General features: G+C 52.7%; 1 protein-coding gene across 1 annotated transcript in view; it reads right to left on the reverse strand.

Moving 5' to 3' along the window:
• LOC136387016 (proprotein convertase subtilisin/kexin type 6-like) overlaps nucleotides 1-20,994 on the reverse strand; it is an 89,512-nt gene that overhangs the window by 7,802 nt on the left and 60,716 nt on the right. Inside the window, 4 exon segments of the mRNA XM_066358090.1 lie at nucleotides 892-979; nucleotides 2,338-2,534; nucleotides 5,237-5,339; nucleotides 10,842-11,021. Of these exon segments, the coding sequence (XP_066214187.1) occupies nucleotides 892-979; nucleotides 2,338-2,534; nucleotides 5,237-5,339; nucleotides 10,842-11,021 (568 nt within the window).

The raw sequence follows: 20,994 nt of genomic DNA on the forward strand, positions 1-20,994 counted from the left end.
CTGGATGACAGGGAGGCCGGCAGGGAGGGCCTGGGCCTGGCACAGCCTGGCACAGCATCCTCCTCCTCCCTGGGGGCCTTCCAGAAATGCAGAGTCCTGGGCTACAGTCAGAGATGCCTGGTCAGGATCTGCATTTTCACAACAGCCTCGGTGACTCGGGGGCACTCCGTGGGGTGAGAAGCACTGTTCTCATCAACCTTCCCCCCAACTCTGTCTCCTTTGTGTGACCCCAGTCAGTTCTTCTGAGTTTCCTTCCCAGTCTGTCCCCAGTGCCTCCCTCCAAGCTGCCCCTGCCACATCCACAGCTGCCCATCCGCACACACGCAGGCCCTGGGTCCCAGATGGGCTGCCATGGCAGGCTGACCCTGTGGCAAATCATTTATCGCCCAACACAGCTCATCCCATCTCATCTTCCCAAGGCAGGGTGGCTCCACGCCCCCGTTTTACCAGAGGAAACAAAGATGTGATTTCAAGAGACTTTCCTGGAGGCGTGTGGACGGCAGGTGGACACTTCCCTTTAACACGCAGAGCCTGTTTCCGGACTGCGGGAGGGCTCATGGCATCATTCCAAGCGGTTACTTGGAGGAACAGGTAATGAGCATTTGGTTGCAGTAAATGCAGTTTGGCTGCATTTAATGGGCTAAACAAACATTTCAAAGTATTCTGATAAAAATCGTGACCCCAGTACAATGTTTTTAAAGAGGATGTGTGTTGCGCTTGATAGAAGAGAGACAACAACAAGTCTGATTTGGACAGACTCTTCATCTTTACCCTGAAAGGCTTCTGAAAATTTGCCTTTCTGTGAGAATTTGCAAAAACACAGCAAATTGTTGAGTGGAAACGAGAGAGAGAGGTGACAGAAACGGGAAGGAGCAGAACTCCGTGTCTCACCTGAACCCCTCCTGGCAGACAGTACACTTCTCCGCGTCACCCATGCACCTCTTACAGCTTGCATGGCACTTCAGGCATTTTTTCTGACCTGAAGGAAGAGACGAGAAGGGAAATGGGAGAATGCCGGCACGTCAGACCTGGGCCCACGGGGCTCCTGTCCCCAGTGGGGCTGACAGAGCAGCCGTCACCGGGCGTCAGCTCCAGGACGAATGATGCAGGAATCAGGCAGCCACGTTAGGACCACAAGCCCTGTATCAGATGTCAGGTGTCTTAGATCTTTTTTCTGCAATAAACCAAAGTCCACAGACAATGCGGGGGGCCCTGGCCAGAGGACACAAGCTCGGTTCTGCTAACTTCAACAGGACAGAAGCCAGATCCTGGCTGACTGAGCAGAGATGACTCAGGGCCTTTGCACACATGACAGGGTGGAGCCTGAGGGTGCCCCTGAGCCCCCCACCAGCATCCTCCAGGGGTCTTTACTGAACACTCAGTGACCGTGGACATAGACACACACAATCACCACAGCAGAACGGTGGCTTCTTTCACCTTGTTTAGGAATGACCCTCCATCCACTTCACCCAGATGCTCTCTCTGTCTCTTCCCGGGGAACCAAGTTGATGAAACACCGAGTGATGTCCTGGGCCCCAGAGTCCTCCACCTCTGCCCACTTCCTGAGACTGGCAGAGCTACCCACCTGGCTTCCCTGCTCTGAGTTCAAGACCCACCTGTGTCATCATTAGTCATGGGCTTTTTGTCACCTTTCAGCAATGTCCCCTCATGGCCCCTCTGAGGGGTGTGGTCACTGTGTGCCGAGTGCACCACAAACACTAGCCTCTTTAGCCAGCGGGTGGCACCGCATTTCTGGGGGACTGCAAACTGTCTGTCTTCACTCACACCCACTGCAGCCCAGGAAGTCTTCCTAAGAGGGCCCTTCACCCAGTTTCGACCATCAAGTCCACAAGTGGGAGCCGATGACCCATCCGCCACCCCCACCTGCCTGTGCAAGCACTCTGCCAACACACCCAGGGCTGCAGGGGGAGACAGTGCAGGGCAGGCGGCAGGGCACCCCGGAGGCCTTCCTGTTTTGATGTCTGAAGTCCCTGATGTCTGATGTCAGTCATTGCTGACCCGAGAGCCTCTGGCCTGAGCTGTCTCTCTGCCTGTCCTCAGTAACAGAAGTTGACTTTCAGAAGTGAGATTCCACAAACCAGCAGGTTCATGTCAGCATCAGTGCACCTGCTCTGACCACGTCTGTGTGAGACTGTCCAGGAGTGCCCGGTCTGAAGGCTCTATGTCACCATTGCGCCCTCCCTCCCCTGGTCAGAGTTCTTTCTCAGAGGGATGGGTGCACAGGGAGCAGAGGGCAGGAAAGTCCCACCAGGGGAGGGAACCCCAGCCCAGGGAAGGGTAGACTCGTCATTTCAATGCCCAGCAACATGCATTTACCTTCATGAGCATAAGACCTGGCAGGACAGAGGGTCACACAGGTGTTCATCTCCTGATGGTGGTAGAACCCGCGGCGGCAAGACAGGCACTGGGTTGGACCCCTGTCTGAGCACATCTCACATCCCCTGTGGCACCGGCAACAGCGTCTAGGTGCTGTGTCCCCGAAGTAGCCCAAGGGGCACATGCTCACGCACTTCCTGGAGGACCAGGAGCAGAGAGGGCCTTTGCAACACTCTGCCAACACGTCATTCACCCCCTTCCCCAACCGCAGCAGCACAAGTGCCACAGCCAGTTGAGACCAGCCAGGGAAGAACAGAAGACTGCAGGGGATCATAGCTGTCCTCTCTGCCCCCCCCTTCCAGAACACAGAGGCCCGGGATGGGGGGTGGGGGTCGAAGGTTGAAGGTAAAGCCATCCCTGGGAAGGCAGAAGCTGGGAACCCTGCCCTTTACACATCGCCCTAGGGAAGCACCATGTGACTGTGCAGGTACTGTGAAGACTTCGAATTTCGAATTTCAGAAGATTCAGCTCCAGCAAATACCTGCCTCCTGCCCTTGGCCTGGGGTCTCCTGGCCAGTGAGAGGTCTGCAGCACGACTGCCTCTGCCCAGCACAGGGGAGCAGCTGTGTCTGACTTCATGACGGGGTGAAGTCATGCCTGCACCTGCCACACCCCACCTACACCCTGGTGGGAGTGTGCCCCCCATGCATGCCCACACCTCTGCCTACACCCTGGTGGGAGTGTGCCCCCCGTGCATGCCCACCCCTCTGCCTACACCCTGGTGGGAGTGTGCCCCCCATGCATGCCCACACCCCTCTGCCTACACCCTGGTGGGAGTGTACCCCCATACATGCCCACACCCCTGCCTACACCCTGGTGGGAGTGTACCCCCATGCATGCCCACACACTCCTGCCTACACCCTGGTGGGAGTGTGCCCCCCATGCATGCCCACACCCCTCTGCCTACACCCTGGTGGGAGTGTGCCCCCCATGCATGCTCACACCTCTGCCTACACCCTGGTGGGAGTGTGCCCCCCATGCATGCCCACACCTCTGCCTACACCCGGGTGGGAGTGTGCCCCCCATGCATGCCCACCCCTCTGTCTACACCCTGGTGGGAGTGTGCCCCTCATGCATGCCCACACCCCTCTGCCTACACCCTGGTGGGAGTGTGCTCCCCATGCATGCCCACACCCCTCTGCCTACACCCTGGTGGGAGTGTGCCCCCTGCATGCCCACACCTCTCTGCCTACACCCTGGTGGGAGTGTACCCCCATGCATGCCCACACCCCTGCCTACACCCTGGTGGGAGTGTGCCCCCCATGCATGCCCACACCCCTCTGCCTACACCCTGGTGGGAGTGTGCACCCCATGCATGCCCACCCTTCTGCCTACACCCTGGTGGGAGTGTGCCCCCATGTATGCCCACACACCCCGGCCTACACCCTGGTGGGAGTGTGCCCCCCATGCATGCCCACCCCTCTGCCTACACCCTGGTGAGAGTGTGCCCCCATGCATGCCCACATTCTGCCTACACCCTGGTGGGAGTATGCCCCCCATGCATGCCCACACCCCTCTGCCTACACCCTGGTGGGAGTGTACCCCCATGCATGCCCACACCCCTGCCTACACCCTGGTGGGAGTGTGCCCCCCATGCATGCCCACCCCTCTGTCTACACCCGGGTGGGAGTGTGCCCCCCATGCATGCCCACATTCTGCCTACACCCTGGTGGGAGTGTGCCCCCCATGCATGCCCACACCCTGCCTACACCCTGATGGGAGTGTGCCCCCCATGCATGCCCACCCCTCTGCCTACACCCTGGTGGGAGTGTGCTCCCCATGCATGCCCACACCCCTCTGCCTACACCCTGGTGGGAGTGTGCCCCCCTGCATGCCCACACCTCTCTGCCTACACCCTGGTGGGAGTGTGCCCCCATGCATGCCCACACCCCTCTGCCTACACCCTGGTGGGAGTGTGCCCCCCATACATGCCCACAGCCCTCTGCCTACACCCTGGTGGGAGTGTGCCCCCCATGCATGCCCACCCTTCTGCCTACACCCTGGTGGGAGTGTGCCCCCATGCATGCCCACACCCCTCTGCCTACACCCTGGTGGGAGTGTGCCCCCCATACATGCCCACACCCCTCTGCCTACACCCTGGTGGGAGTGTGCCCCCCATGCATGCCCACCCTTCTGCCTACACCCTGGTGGGAGTGTGCCCCCATGTATGCCCACACACCCCGGCCTACACCCTGGTGGGAGTGTACCCCCATGCATGCCCACACCCCTGCCTACACCCTGGTGGGAGTGTGCCCCCCATGCATGCCCACCCCTCTGTCTACACCCGGGTGGGAGTGTGCCCCCCATGCATGCCCACTCCTCTGCCTACACCCTGGTGGGAGTGTGCCCCCATGCATGCCCACATTCTGCCTACACCCTGGTGGGAGTGTGCCCCCCATGCATGCCCACACCCTGCCTACACCCTGGTGGGAGTGTGCCCCCCATGCATTCCCACACCTCTGCCTGGGCACTCAGGCAGAGGAGCCCCCTGATGTTTAGAGCAGTTCTGGCCCTAAAAGGACATCTGTGTGCAGCTCCCCAGTGGTCAGCCTTACCATGCTTAGTATGGAACAAAATAGAGAAGTTTACGACCACCAAGGTCACCATGACACAGCTCCTGGTTCCTGTCATGGACACAAACTGCTTGTGTGATGAGGATAAACCAGCTACTAAAACTGATGAAATTTCAGAGTGGTGAAGCTCACTGGGATTCCCTTTCTGGGGCACTGCATGAATTCCTAGCAGGTGCCAGTTGTCGGGCAGAGAACAGCTCTACACATGCCCCTGTGTGGTGCCTGCCCTGCAGGCTCCCGACACGCAGACAGGCCCCAGCCCATACCTGCTGGTCTTGGCGCTGCCCAGGCTGAAGTGGACACAGTTCAAGCACTGGTCTGCGTTGGGGCTGTCACAGCCCTTGTCCCCACACTCTGGGTGGCACACACCTTAAAGAAACAAGCACTTCCTTTCAGCTATAGAGACACTTTCTGGGTACAGTGCAGTCCCCAAAGACCCTGCATCGGGGTCAGAAGAAGTTCTCTAGACAGTGGTGGGCCTGGGGTCTGGACGACCACAGGGGAATGGAGGCCCCGGCTCAGGGTCCGTGTCTGAGGGTCTGACCCTCTAGGTAGAACAGCAGCGGCAGGTAGGAACCCAGATCTGTGGTGACAGGAATGCTGTGCGAGGCCAGAAGAGAGGCTGGTGGGGGCAGGTGAGGCTGTGTTCCACGATGCTGGACCAGCCAGCCGTCACATCTGCATCCGGAAGGCAAAGCAACGTCACGGGGGTGTTGAAGGCGTTTGGGCCGCTGCCAGAAGCACTGCTGACCCCACAGGAAACAGGGGGAAAGACGGGCGGGGGGCCAGGCTGGATGTCCACATGCCCGCGATCGAGGGTGTGGCGGGCCCCTTTCAGCCATCCTCCCTGTGGCCCTCCCTGTCTCCCTCTGGTTAACTCTGGGGCCAGGCATTGCTGTAAAGTGACAGGGACACAGCAGGAGCTCACTGGACACCAGCAGCCTCACACTCTGGGGGCTTCCCTCTCACATGTCACAGGGAGAGCCCGGTATGAGCACCAGTCACCAGAGGCATGTCCAGACGTGGCCTCTTCCCCCTGGCCTGACACATGTGACAGCATGCCGAGGCTGACACAGTGGGGGAGAGGCTGCCCCACCGACCATCCCTCTCCCCCTCCTCCAGGACACGGCTCAGGAAAGCCTGCCGGCTGGGAGGGCCCCATGGGCCATTCTGAAGGCTTTTGACACTTTAGAAAGAACAAAAGAAACTTCCATCAGGTTTTAGTCATGGGGGAGGTGGGAGTAAGTTCAGAGCAAAGAGGAAGTGATCTGCTGGCCACTGGCCCCGCACAGGACAGACGGCAAGACAAAAGTCCCCCTTCTCTGTGCCCACAATGGTCTCTGCTGAGCTACATAAAGCCCTCTTCCTGCCTCTGTGCGGCCTCCAGCCTTTCCCAGTGTCAAGCCGGTTTATTTTGCTTCCCTCCCTGAACGTTAGCTGTTGTTGGTATTTCTAATGTTTTAACTGTGGGTCCCACTGTGAACCCCTTTTAAGCCGAGTTCATCCCTGAAGACGAGCTGGACTGCACCTCCTGGTCTGGGTGGGAATGGAGTGGCATTGCCTGGTACTCAGCCCACCGGGGGCCCAAAGCTCGATACATGTCACTGAGCCCTGCTCCTGGCCTGGCCCTGGCTTCCAGCTGTTTGCTGTTTGAAGACAGTTCCCATTTGATTTGATTCTTGTCCACATCATCCCAGTCCATTCACGGGGTTCACCTCAGGAATCCTGCCCCCTTTCACTGTTTGGCCTGAAAACATAAGAACTTGGCTACCAGGCTCTGGGCTTCTCAGCCTGCCAGCCAGCTGTGGCCTTGCAGATGCGTGGCCTCCTTCTGAAGTGACCTCTCGCTGAGCCCAGAGAGTAACACATCAGTCTCACTTGATAAAGTTATTGGCCTCAATCTTAAGGCGACCCGGGAGGACAGGGAGGGGAGAGACTCTCACTCTTTCTTGGCCCAGAAGGGAACATCATGTGGGCAAGATCTGGTCTAGAACAGTCACAACAGTGGACTGAAACTGGGAAAATGTAGGTGTCCTCCCTCCGCTCACTGAATATTCTAGAACGTCCCAGCCCAGGATGGCCCTGGGGAAGGGCCTGGAGCAGTGTTTCCAGCTGCTGGTTCCCAAGTGCTGACTCCCCTCTCCTCCCCTGGGGCCTCTCTGCAGGGGAGAGGTGCATCAGTGACACTGAGGGGCCAGGCAAGGCCGGGTCCATCCAACAGCATGACCAGCAGAGCACTGACAAGGCGTCCAGGTGACTGGCCGTGTCCAGTCCCCTGGGAAGGTCAGTGAGCCTCTGCCTGTGCAGGGATGTTTAGCTGACACCTGTGAGCACCTTCCCTAGTGTGGATCTCTACTTGAATTATCTCCAAAAGCCCAACATCAAGACACAACTCTGGGAAGCGTTTGGAATTAAACCCACCTGGCTGGCTGTCCTCGTCCACCCCTCCTGGCGTCAGGAACGCCTGTGGTTTGCTGTGCCCCATCCTCGGGTGAGCACAGGTCACCCTGCAGCACGGTCCTTACATCTCCCTTCCCCTCTCCCGCTGGAGGGACGTTTCCAGAGACCCAGAGCCCCCTGGCTCACTGCCTGAGGCCCCACACACGAGGGACCCGGGTCATGTGCTGAACCTGAGGGCTGACCGCTGACTTCCCTCGACAGGCAGATTTGAAAATGCTCCCTGAGATCATCAGAGGGGCCAACCCAGGATGAACGACTCAGGAATGAGGGTTACAAAGCAACTGGGGTCTTGGGGGCTTGGCCATGACTGCTCAGAACAATCTCTTCAGGAACATGGTTTGTAAGTATCACTGGGTTTCTCGTCCTTCATGCCATTCAGAAAAAGTGCACAGACTACCACGAAGCCACTGAGGGTTCTCGGCATCTCAGCCGGCCCGCTGCGGCCACTGCCAATCTTCCCTGCTGGACTCCCAGGTCCTCCCATCCCTTAGCAGCACCCTCGAAGTTGGATATCAACACCCCCATTTACTTCCAGAACTCCAGACTCTACAAAAACCTCGGATTTCCAACTCCTCTGCCCAGTTCCCAATGGCGGCCCCTTCCCAGCACAGCTGTCCTGCCACCAGGGACACCTGACATGCCCACAGGGGCCCTGATTCTCTTATCAGAGTCGTGCTCACCACCGTCTGGGACCGTTACTCTCACGGTGCCTGGGCTCCCCTCTCACCAGGTGCCCTGCTGCTGGACCTGGGGTTAAGCCCCTCACCACCAGGGACCAGCTCTCCGCATGTTCCAGAAACCTCCCCGTGCCCCACTCCGTCTCGGTGCCGAGCTCTGCACGAGTTGTCAGTCATCATCAGCCCACTTCACAATGACCCTTGACTCTTCTTTCCTTGGGCTTGTCTGAGAGAGCCAGGGGCAAGGGCCACCAGAGACACCACATCCTGCGTGCTTCTTACTGGGCATTGGATCTACCTGGCTGCCTCCTTCTCCCTGATTACCCCCTTCTTCCTCCGCCCTTCCTCCTCCTCCTCCTCCTCTTCCCTCTTCTTCTTCCTCAAAGCCCTCTCCCCCTTTCCCTCTGTCCACACCATCCTCTCTGGCTCTTCTGCCTGTTACTGGCTCGCCTGTCCCACTTGCCCTGAGAATGCAGGGGATACCCTGAGCCTCAGGACCCATCTGAACACCACAGAGCCCCCCTCTATCTGCGGGGGCACTCAGGAGAGGCTCAGGGTCCTGGCTGCAGACCTGTCTCATACGGAGATTCCAGGACAGGTCAGCTCAGCATCAGCGGCAGATTTTACCATTAAAAAAAAAATCAGTCATTTATTAACAATTATGGAATCTCGCCAAGGCTTATAAATCACAGTGGGGAAACAGCAGATTAGTTCATATGTAATTCAATGGTCCATTTTAAAGCAAAGGCAGAAGAAATTTAAAACAGAATCAACCATAATTTATGCCTGATATGCATGGGTGAAATGCTCCGCTGTGCCACCCACTCCTGAGCTGTGAGATGGCACGTGGCAGCGCGGGCACCCGCAGTCTCAGAGACCTCCCATCACTCATCAGGCAGCACGTGGCAGCGCGGGCACCCGCAGTCTCAGAGACCGCCCACCACTCATCAGGCAGCACGTGGCAGCGCGGGCACCCGCAGTCTCAGAGACCTCCCATCACTCATCAGGCAGCACGTGGCAGCGCGGGCACCGCAGTCTCAGAGACCTCCCATCACTCATCAGGCAGCACGTGGCAGCGCGGGCACCCGCAGTCTCAGAGACCGCCCACCACTCATCAGGCAGCACGTGGCAGCGCGGGCACCCGCAGTCACAGAGACCGCCCACCACTCATCAGACAGCATGTGGCAGCGCGGCCACCCGCAGTCTCAGAGACCACCCACCACTCATCAGGCAGCACGTGGCAGCACGGGCACCCACAGTCTCAGAGACTGCCCACCACTCAGCACGGAGCACGTGGCAGCGCGGGCACCCGCAGTCTCAGAGACCGCCCACCACTCATCAGGCAGCACGTGGCAGCACGGGCACCCGCAGTCTCAGAGACCGCCCACCTCTCAGCATGGAGCACGTGGCAGCGCGGGCACCCGCAGTCTCAGAGACCGCCCACCACTCATCAGGCAGCACGTGGCAGCGCGGGCACCCACAGTCTCAGAGACTGCCCACCACTCAGCACGGAGCACGTGGCAGCACGGGCACCCGCAGTCTCAGAGACCGCCCACCACTCAGCACGGAGCATGTGGCAGCGCAGGCACCCGCAGTCTCAGAGACCGCCCACCACTCAGCACGGAGCAGGCAGTCAGCCAGGAAAGAGAGGCCCAACCAGAAACGCCCCATCTCTCACTCCTAGCTGCCCTGGGAGTCTCTGAGGGGAAGAACAGCTTCCCCCACCCAGTGCTCATCGGGGGTGGGCAGCGTCTGAGACCCTCCCCTGCTGCTGGCTCTGTGGCGAGAGCCAGGCCACTAGTCATGACTTCACTGAGCATTTTTACTGCCTGGCAGAGCCCGAGCCCCTTCGTGTAGTGCAGGGGTCTCAAACTCGCGGCCCGCCGAACAATTTTGTGTGGCCCGCAAACTAATCCACGAAGTTCAAAATATTTTGGATAAAATTAAGTAAGCCTAGGGGCCTACTTGTATTTTTCATTTCTCTAGCATCCTAGCTTAGTTAACAGCAGTTGTGATGCGAACTACAGTTTCTGGTCGTTTTGTGACACTGAGTAAACTGCATGTATAATTTTGCTTGTTGTACTGATTTTTTTTTTTGTTTTCAACTGTAGTGAGAAAAGTGTTGCATAACAGTTGCCTTTTGTAGACCTAGTGCGGCCCGCCGAATGGCTGTGATCTTGCTCTGCGGCCCACATGCTGAGTTGAGTTTGAGACCCCTGGTGTAGTATTAGAATCTACTCACATGAGGTCTGGAGACCCAGCCCTGGGTCTCTGTCGCAGCCCGTGGGGCCGGGCAGGACCTGCACCCCCGCTCTGTCCCTGGCTGGGCTCATTCCACCCAGCCGTCCTGTCCTCCTTAGGACCCTGGTCCTTCCCACATCCTGCTGACAAGGACCGGCGTGGGCGGGCGTGAGAGCGAGTCAGGACGCTGCCCTGAGATGGGAGCCTGGAGGAGTTCTGTTTCTGGTTGGGCATACAGAACCTCGCTGTCTGGCCTGGGAGGGGAGGTACTTACTGCTCTGAAGTGTACTTACTGGTCTGTCAAGTACTAGGAGAGCCGTGGGAGGAGGGAGCTGTGTGAGTGCAAATTAGCATCGTGATTAGATGTCCGGCACCGAGAGGAGACACACGACCCTAACCCCACCTCAGCCGGGAGCAGCTCACACGCTCAGGGCCACAGCGCGCAGCCAGACCTCTCGGAGGCTGCCATGTCCTCAGGAACCGGGCTCATTACCTGTGTAGTCCTCTTTGTCCTCAGGAACCTCGGCTGGGGATGGTGACACAGCGGCCCTGGGCGGCTCCAGCTCCAGGGTGGAGAGCTCCAGCATCCGGGAGCGGGACTGGTGGGAGCTGAAGGTGGTGTACGGGTGCTCCGCCGTGCCATACAGGGTGAGGCTCCACTCCTTCAGCTTCCCTGGAAGGCACCGACCCGGAGTCAAGAGCCCTCCCTGGGGAAGCTCTCGAACTCCGGCCCCTCATGGAGGTGCCAGCTGCTGCCCAGCTTCGGCTCCCAAGCCCCCGGCCTGCACATAGTAGGGCTCTGCAGCCCCTCCTTCACTTCCGAGCCACCAGGACCAGGGACGTGCCTGCTGCCCATGCTCTCTGCCCCAGGGTCTTCCCGGAGCCTCCCCAAAGGTCCCATCCCATCACTAAGGACAACAGCCTCCCTTCTCTCCCGGAGACCTGACTCAGTGGGCAGGCCTGGGGCACATGGCCCCGAGCAGTGTTCCTTCCTTTGAGCCATCACCCTGGCCAATCCAAGAGCCAGGCCCCAAACGCCTGCAGCAACCCCCCAGGTCTCTCCCGGCCAGGCCAGCTCTGGGGGACGTGTGTCCCTGACTTTGAAGCACCACTCCTAAGCTAGCTACCTCCTAGGATACAGCCACTCAGACACTTGGTGGCCATTTCCCCAACATGTCCCCACGTGAGTAGGGAGGGCAACACCAGCAGCAGGTCAGGGGCTCGGTGCAGACACAGGCCCTGGCAAGCTGGCCATCTTCAACCCCCAGATGCGGCAGACCCACATTCAACCCCAGCACCGGATCTGGGCATCTGAGGCCCTGAGTGACTGTTGTCATTAGAGAGGGGGCACAGGGACTGCATGGCAGGACCAAGGGCTCTGCAGTGATGGTCTGCATCAGGACTTATTTCAGACCTGCGTGATGTCGCCAAACACCCCCAGCAGGGACCTGGGCACTGAGACTAGACTCTTACTGTCAGAAGCAGTTTTGGTGGGCAAGACAGAGGGGCGGCTCTAGGCCTGGGGTCACCACGCAGCCATGTGGAGGGAGAAGGAGGAAAGAACCCCAAGAAACTGAAACTGCAGCTCGTAAGCATTCTCCACACAAGGGGAATTTTTTCTTTTTCTCTGTGTGTGTCTATCAGAGATGATGGATGCAGCTAAGCCACTGTGCTGATCATCCCACAGGACACATAAGATATCACACTGTGCACCTTACACACAGTTAGCACCCTATGCCAGTCACCTCTCAGTAAAACCAGGGAAGCTGGCCCTGGCCAGTTGGCTCAGTGGTGGAGCTTCGGCCTGGTGTGCAGGAGTCCCGGGTTGGATTCCCGGCCAGGGCACACAGGAGAAGCGCCCATCTGCTTCTCCACCCCTCTCCCTCTCCTTCTTCTCTCTCTCTTCCCCTCCTGCAGCTGAGGCTCCATTGGAGCAAAGTTTTCCCAGGCACTGAGGATGGCTCTGTGGCCTCTGCCTCAGGCACTAGAATGGCTCTGATTGAGGCAGAGTGACACCCCAAGATGGGCAGAGCATCACCCCCTGGTAAGCATGCCAGGTGGATCCCGGTTGGGCACATGCAGGAGTCTGCCTGACTGCCTCCCCGTTTCCAACTTCAAAAAGGTACAAAAACAAGCAAACAAATAAACAAACAAACAAAAAACCCAGGGAAGCTGAATGTCAAGAAACCAGAAGGAGAGAAGGGGCTGGAGGGGAGGCGAAGCTGCAGGAGTAGAAAACAGACTTAATTTTTGTTTAAAAAAAAACCCATGGTATATATTTCTTTTCAGGAGCATAAATTTTTTAGAAAATAAAAGTTTAATTTCAAAAAGCTATAATCAAAGAGGTTGTATGGACAAGAAACAAAAACATTAAAAAGCTGTAATATTCAGAGCTTTGGCTTCATAGCTCTGAATACACAATAATACAAAATCCCTGCCTGCACGAAGCACAGTGGACGTGGACCACCAGCCCCAGCCTGGCCACCGTCTCTCTCCCCACAGGCAACCCAGTGACCCATCTGTCATGAATCCTTCCAGAGGTAAATTCTTATCCAAGCAAGAATGAACATACACCCGGCCCTGTCCCCTTTATTCGGAGACCTGGTATCCTGCACCCCGTTTTTACAATTAATCATGCATCTTGGACATTTATACAATGGAATACTATGCAGTCATGAAGAAGAAAAGGAAGTCACTTTTTGCAGAAGCATGAATGGACCTGGAGAGCATTATACTAAGTATGATAAGCCCTTCAGGGAAAGACATCTCACTTATATGTGGAATCTAATGAACAAAATAAACTAACAAGTAAAATAGAGACAGATTGACTCATACACAGAGAGCTGACAGCTGTAAAGGGGCTTGGGTGAGGGAGGTGGAGGGAAAGAGCAAAAAAAGACAAAAATCCCCTCATAGACACAGATAACAGCATGGTGATTTCTAGGGGTGGAGGACTGTGGGGGGGACGAATGGTAATGTATGAAGCCTTGACTTGGGGGTGAACACACAACACAGTGTACAGAGATGTGCTGCAGACTTGGGTGCCTGAAACCTGTATAATCAGCGTTACCCCAATAAGTTGTTTTGAAAAAGAGGCATTTCTGTAATCACTAGTGAGACTGAGGAACACAACGCACGTCGGTGACCTTCCGTCCCTGCATTACAGCAGGCGCGATTCCCTCACCATCCCAGACTGGTGGACGTGTGGGGTGTCTGCAAACATGAGCCATTACAGCGTACTAAGTGTGTGATCACAGCAGCCTGGGCCGGAGAGGTGAGCAGGGCTGAGCCCTCCCTGCAGGGACAGGGTCAGGGCTGGAGTCCCAGCTCTGCCCCCCAGGGGACACTTACTCTCTCTGCACCTCAGCTCCCTCGTCTGGGCATGGGGATGACCACAACACCCTTTACCCCAGAGTGTGGTTTGGGGATGAAGTGATTTAAAGACGGCTAAGCACTTAGTGTGGTGACCGGCATGCAGGAGCGGCTATCTAGTGTGAAATAAAATCTAACAAGCATATCATTTCATACCTTCCCCAGCCCACAGCTCCCACTGAAACAGAAAGATCAGCCTCCAGAGTCGTGGAACAGATGGAAGTGGAGGCCCAGGAACAGGACACCACTGGGCTCTGGTCTTGGGGGGAGGTCTCCTCCTGCCCAGCCACTGCCCCTGTCACCAGGAATGCCCAGCACACTCAGGGACCAGACCCCCAGCTGGCGCCCTCCTCTCCCACCAGCCCCAGTGCCCACACTCAGTCCGGGGAGCTGAGACACTGAGTGGAAAACCAGAGAGAGGCAGTGAGGAGCACCTCGCCGGCTGCCCCGACCCCCTCGAGACCCCGGGCCACTCTGCAGAGCCAATGTCAGGGGCTGGTGACCTTCAGAAGGCCGGTCTTCTTGAAGCCTAGTGTTTAACAAGAGTGACTTGTATTCTGGTCAAGACACGTGGGCGGCATGCCTGCTCATGTCTCCCTGCAAAAACCCAACTAATAACCTTCTTTCCTTATTTTCCAGGAGGAGGAGGTCTTAAAAGGGATTTAAATCCAAATTCTTTGGCTTCTCTCCTCAGATTTCTGAGACTGTACAAGAAAGTACAGCAAATCCTCTGCTTACACACAAGACTCTGCTCAAGTCACCAGCAAAGCCCAGCAACTGTGGTTGTGACAGGCAGGGGACCATCCTCGGGGAGGCCTGCAGGGCCGCCAAGAATGGCTTTCTCATCATCCTCCATCTTAGTGTGGTGTCTCCCCTGGATGAACTGAGTTTGTAACGAACAAGCAGGATTCTTCTTATTATTCAAAGAAAGAACAGAATTAAGAATAAATTTGCCAATAGGAAAGTACCACCAGCAAGGACGTGCTTCATTTCCTGGCATCTTAATAAAAAATGTTTATTGATTGATTTTTTGAGAGAGAGAGAGGGAGGGAGAGAGAGAGAAATACTGACCTGTTGTTCCACCTACTTATGCATTCACTGGTTGCTACTTGCATGTGCCCTGACCAGGGATTGAACCCGCAACCTTGGTGTATCAGGATGATGCTCTAACCAACTGAGCTACCCAGCCAGGACCTGGGCATTTTGAATTAAGCAGTAAAAGTTCTGGCAAGGAGAATTTACAATTGAGAGGAAAGGTAGAAGTGGATCTATTAGATTAAAACCTCTCATCTAAGGCCCTGGCTGGGAAGATCAGTTGGTGAGAGGTGCTGTCTTCATATACCAAGGTTGTGGGTTCAATCCCTGGTGAGGGCACACACAAGAGTCAAGCAATGAATGCATGAAGAAGTGGAACAACAAATTGATGTTCTCTCTCTCTCTCTCTCTCTCTCTCTATATATATATATATATATATACATATACATATATATGTATATATATATATATCTCAAATCTTAACAGAATTTTAAAAATCTCTCATTTATTACTTTTGAAAGCCTGGGTTTTCTTTAGCCATAAGGGAAGTTATTAACCATATTTATTAATATTTTACCATATTTAAAACATGCAGGGAGAATTCTTTATTCAAAACAATAAAGAGAGAGAGTCCTAGAAAAATCAAGAATTCTGTGTCAGTCTAACACGGTGGTGGAAACTTTTTTTTTTCTGAGGTCCAGGGAGCCTGCGCTATGAAATTTACCGAGCTTAATGCAGAGCTTTGGGTGGAAGGGATAAAAATGGCTTCATCTATTTATAAAAATATACAAGAACATGTTAACAGACTTGATTTTATAGTATGTGTATTTCAATAAAGCTGTTATATGAAATACTGTATATATACACACAGAAATAACAACTTTAATAAATTTAGCACATAGTTAAAAATGCATGTTAGGTCCACACTACAGCAAGCAGGAGGGAAGAAGACAAAGAGGACTTGGGAGTGGACAGGAAAGGACAAGAAGGGTACACACACATGTGCCCCTCACACGTGTGCACATGCACACACAGAGCCAGGTGCAAAGTAGGGAATATGGGAGCATCTTCCTCATGATCTTGTACCACAAACCCCTTAGCGATGGCAGTGTCACATGGATCATTCATTAGCCTGAGAGCAGCAACATAGAGACCTCCAAGAACAGAAAGAAAAAGGGCAACTTTCAAGAAAAGACACAGTTTATACACAAACACGTGAAAAGTCTTCACCCTCCTTCATAATGATCACAACACAACCTAAGGGAAAACATCATTTTTCTCCTCTAGAACTGTGGAATGAATATGCCGATGGACACCTCCTGAGGTTGCAAATTGGTTCAACTATTTTGAAAAAAAAAATTGGTAATATGTAGCAAAAGCAGATACATTTGTGGTTTCCACCTCTTATTTGTCCCAGTAATTGGATTTCTGGTGAAGGATCCCAAGGAAATGATTTTAAATTCAAGAGAAAGCTTTCTGCATTAAGTTGTCTATTTATAATGACAAAAAAACAAACAAACCCAGAAGCAATCTACATGTCCAATGACAGAAGAGTGCTTAAATAAATTATGGTATTTCTCCATGGCAACGTATTATACAAAATACATAAAATGCTGCTTGCAAAGGATATACGATGACACTAAAAAGTGCTCAATGTGCAAGTAACAGAGAGAAATACGCAGCGACATCTGCAAAGTGTCGGAAAAAAAGGGCACATGGAACTGAGACGTACTTTCGACGGTGCCATGCTTCTGACAGGAATGAAGTCAACCTGAGAAGGGGTTTCAGGAGAGTTCTTTCTCTTCCCATACCCTTTTATTTTTAATTTTTATCAACAATTTGTATTTTAGTTTAGTGTTTTCTTACATTCATGATCAAGAGACACAGAACCGACTGAACACATTGTGACGCCCCCAGGTGCTCAGTGGTGGCGAGGCTGTACCTGGACCGAAGGAGGTGGGGACAGTGACCTCTCTTGGATGAGGGGACGCAGGGGCAATGTCACTGACACGGTCCCATGAGAAAGCAGAGGGGGGTGAAGGGCAGCCGAAGCAAACACGGACTGATGATGATGAAACAAACTGAACAGAACATCTTGATAGCCACGTGTGAGGTGACGGGGACCCCACCCAGCCCCTCAGTTCCGTTTCCAGGTTCACATTCTCCAGAAACGAGAGTGAGTGACACACTGGAAAGCCATCACAGAAGTAACAAACTCAAATCTGACTTCCCAGGTACCAGAATGAGACAGATGGAGCCACCAAATGTGGCTGCAAAACTTCAACTTCTACTAAAAACAAAGATGTCAGTGCCACAGAGGTCAATAAAAGTAACAATACAATGAGGACAGGCTGCTCTTAGGAAGAAGGAAATGTGTGAAAGAGCCACTACGAGAAATCAAGAAAGCACGGAACTTTGCATGATGAAAGAAGGGAAAAAGCCATCCCCCAGGGAGACTTTTTTTGACAGAGACAGAGAGAGGGACAGATAGGGACAGACAGACAGAAAAGGAGAGAGATGAGAAGCATCAATTCTTCATTGCTACTCCTTAGTTGGTCACTGATTGCTTTCTCATATGTGCCTTGACCGGGGACTTACAGCAGAGCGAGTGACCTCTTGCTCAAGCCAGCGACCCCACACTCAAGCTGGTGATCCCATGCACAACCCTGCAACCTCAGGGTTTCAAACCTGGGTCCTCCGCATCCCAGCCTGATGCTCTATCCACTGTGACATGACTTGGTCAGGCGGGGGAGACTTTTCTCCTGCTTTTAACCAATTATTCAACATTTTGCTAAGGACACACAACAGAAAACAGAGTTGACTAAAATTATATGCTCTTGATTTAACGAGGTTCATGGTGGCACACTCACACATTCATTCGTCCCATCAGCCTAGTACTGCCCTTCTCCATGTTTGAGGTGCTGAGCCCCCGGCAGAGAAGCGGGACTAGTCCTGCACCACAGAGGCCAGCTGCCTATTCCCAGCAAAGCCACACCAGACCAGTTCTGAACAGGAGCCTGTGAGTGCCTATCGCTCTCCAATGTCACACAGAGGTCACTAAAGCCCCTGTCCTGTCACCAGGATACAGATGCTATCCAGATCTCCTGGACAACAACAGTCTCAGGCAAAGCCCACACTCGGAGGCTGCCCAGGAGGGGCTGTCCCAGGACAACCATAGCGGGAGGAAGGGCTCAGGTAGGGAAAGAGGGGGAACAACCATCAAGCTAGCCAAAACGTTCAAACAGAACAGTAGGTGCTGGGCCAGGGAACATCTTCCAAACAGGCCTCGTCAGAAAGGGTGTGAGCTTCACCTCCTGTCAATCACTGCAAGCCTCAGGTGCACTCTGGGTTATGTTACCTGCCCCTGCCAACAGCTAAATGCAGGGCAGTCTGTGGGGAGTGAAGCCACAGGCTCCCAAGTACTGCTGACCCCTAGGGCCACTGCAGCTCCTACCTGTGTGGGAACAGGGCAGACTTAAGGGAAGGGGGCGGAGCCCAATTTGGGAGCCACAGATGGAATACAATGTCACATTCATGGAGTAAAACATAATTAGTGCTTGTGCTTGGAGGTCAATAGTGTGAACTCTCTGAACTATCCTGAGCAATGTTTGAAAAAATAATAATTTCCTGAGTTCTTTTTTTTTAAGTCTTCCATTCAAGCAAGTGGAGCACCTTTGTGAGGCCATTGAACACTTTGAGTAGTGAATTTTTTGATAACCCTTTGAGTGAGGATGGAATTAATGTTCATACTACTCAAAGGGTTAATAGAATTCGGTGTATAGATGTCATATGGGATGGGGTTCCAAGACGCTGAATGTCAAGAATTAGTTGTTGGATGTGTTGACATTTTAGCCACCATGGTCAGACACTGATCAGAATCCTGAAACCTTTAAACATCCTCATAAAGGATTTGTTCATATAAAAACTTCCTGCACATGAACGTCACCCAAACCTCTGGAGCAGATGCTATTTCTCCCATCGTTCATGAGCAGAAACAGAGACTGAGAAAGAGGTTCCCTGACCAGGCAGGAAGGGGCCCCATTGGAACTCAGATCCCAGCTCTAAGACACTGCCCTGGGCTCTCCCAGAACAGGGTCCCCAGGTCATAAGTCCTTTGTGCCAACTGCAATACTTGTGGTTGCCGGGGTCCAGCCCCGGGGGGGATTCAGGGGTCCCACAGGAAAAGACGGCGTCGGCGAAAATGGAGTGAGAGAGCCGAATTCTTTTCTTTCTTTTTATTCTTTAGTTAGCATTTACTGCCAGGCATCTCTACCAAATGCTGGTCTAGCTTTCTTTTTATGCACACACACTAAGTTACAATCACATGGTATTTTGTTTCACTATGGTTACATGTTTTCAGATAACAGTTAATTCATATTTATAAACTATAAATCAGGTGGTAAGTTATTCAAAGTACAGTTATACAATAGCAATAACAATATTGGTACAAACTTCTAAAAGATGAGTACTAATTAATAACTCTACTGTTGTTGTGAGTTAAGGGCGCAGAGAGAGATTAGCAGATGAAATCATTAAGGACTAGCAAAGGCCCACCGCTTGCTCAGGCAAATGGTCTTGAGTTCATGCAGTGTCCTAATTTTTCTCACAAGACTTCAAAAGGCTTGCTTATTAAGAAATTGTCATAACATCAAGATTAACTTTTGCTTAAAGATATATAGAGTGCACCTGCAAGATAGCTTAGTAGCAACATAATATTAGAAGGCATTAATTGCTATTGCTTCTATGGATTCTTCCATATTCCTCTTTATTATCTGAACGAAAAACCTTGGGAAAGTATATAAATCTCATGAGAATGTCTCACTGAGAAAGCCCAGTAACTGCCTTTAGTGACAAAACAAGTCTTTTAACAAAACATTTTTTACTAGCCAGCTGCACTCCTATTCAAGGCCATGCAACAGGCCACTCCACTACACTTTACCTAAGATTCTAATGTCTAGTTAAACTTTATTTATTTACTATATTCATATACTAGCTAAGTTTTAACTATATTCTTTCTAACATGATTAATAAGAAATTCTCCTACAAACTTAACCCTTTACGAGGGGTATTATAGCCAGCCTCTTATGTTTATGAGCCCAGTTCAAGGGGCTTACAGGCTTTTCTGTGGAACTTACACCTTCTGTCTCATTTTCAAAGAAATTACTACAAATCTACAGGGAAAGCACGGTACTATTATTCCTGTGTCATAAATAATAGCACACACCCAGAAAAGGGGGGAATATAAGGCCAGATTAATTCAAAAGATTAAAGGGGGAAGTGTCGTTGTGCCTTTCCTTGTGGTGACTTTGTCAACCCGCAGCTGTTGGTCTTACTGCGGTGACTCTATCTTCTTTTGCTGTGACTTTGTCAGCCAGCAGTTGTGGATCTTCTTCTGCTGTGACCTAGTTAGCCAGCATTAGTGGATCGGCTCCCGACATCTCCCCCTTTTTTATTATTTAAATAAAGCTTTTGTATTTTCACCGTTGATTCTTTGAGATTGCTGTTTAAGAGTCGGAATATGACTGGAAGGACAAGAAGAGTGATAATTGCCACAGCTATTATTATGCCTATATCAGTAGCCAGAGAGGTCAGGCCATGCATAGAAAACATACTTTTAATGTTTTCAACAAATTGATTAGCTACTTCTGAGGCAGAGACTAAAGAGCCTGAATGTCCTAAGTTTTGTATCTGCTGATGTAATTTTCTCAAATCTAAACTGATATCACTATTATTCCATACTCCTAACAAATGATTCTGTACATTATTCCATGCTATGATAGACTGATTGTATTCTAAAGGAGTCACACATATCCACCTGAATCCTGCATGGCATCTAAGAGTCATTCTAGCCTTCATAGCTAACAACTCATTACATATGTGAATAAAAGCCTCCTCTAAAGCATTCACTTTCAATTCTAACTTTCTATCTATAGTCTCCTGTATTGCTAATGCAAGAGATATATTACGAGATAAACTATTTACATGATTTGCAGTGTGAACTGATTGAGCTAAAGCAGTGGTGGAAGCAGCTACAGATTCTATAATAGCAATAAGAGCAGTAATTTCCAAAATCAATTCAGCAACAAATCTCTTTTCTCAATGGTGAGCAAGCGCTTCAGAAGCAGCCTGTAGTGCATGCAACCCTGGGTCATCATACCAAGGCTGAGACAGACTAACAGGTAACATCACATAAGGTGGCTGCCGCAAAATAAACATAACTTGAGCTTTGGTGTCAATAG

This window comes from Saccopteryx leptura, unplaced genomic scaffold (assembly GCF_036850995.1).
Source record: "Saccopteryx leptura isolate mSacLep1 unplaced genomic scaffold, mSacLep1_pri_phased_curated manual_scaffold_43, whole genome shotgun sequence".
Lineage (NCBI taxonomy): Eukaryota > Metazoa > Chordata > Mammalia > Chiroptera > Emballonuridae > Saccopteryx > Saccopteryx leptura.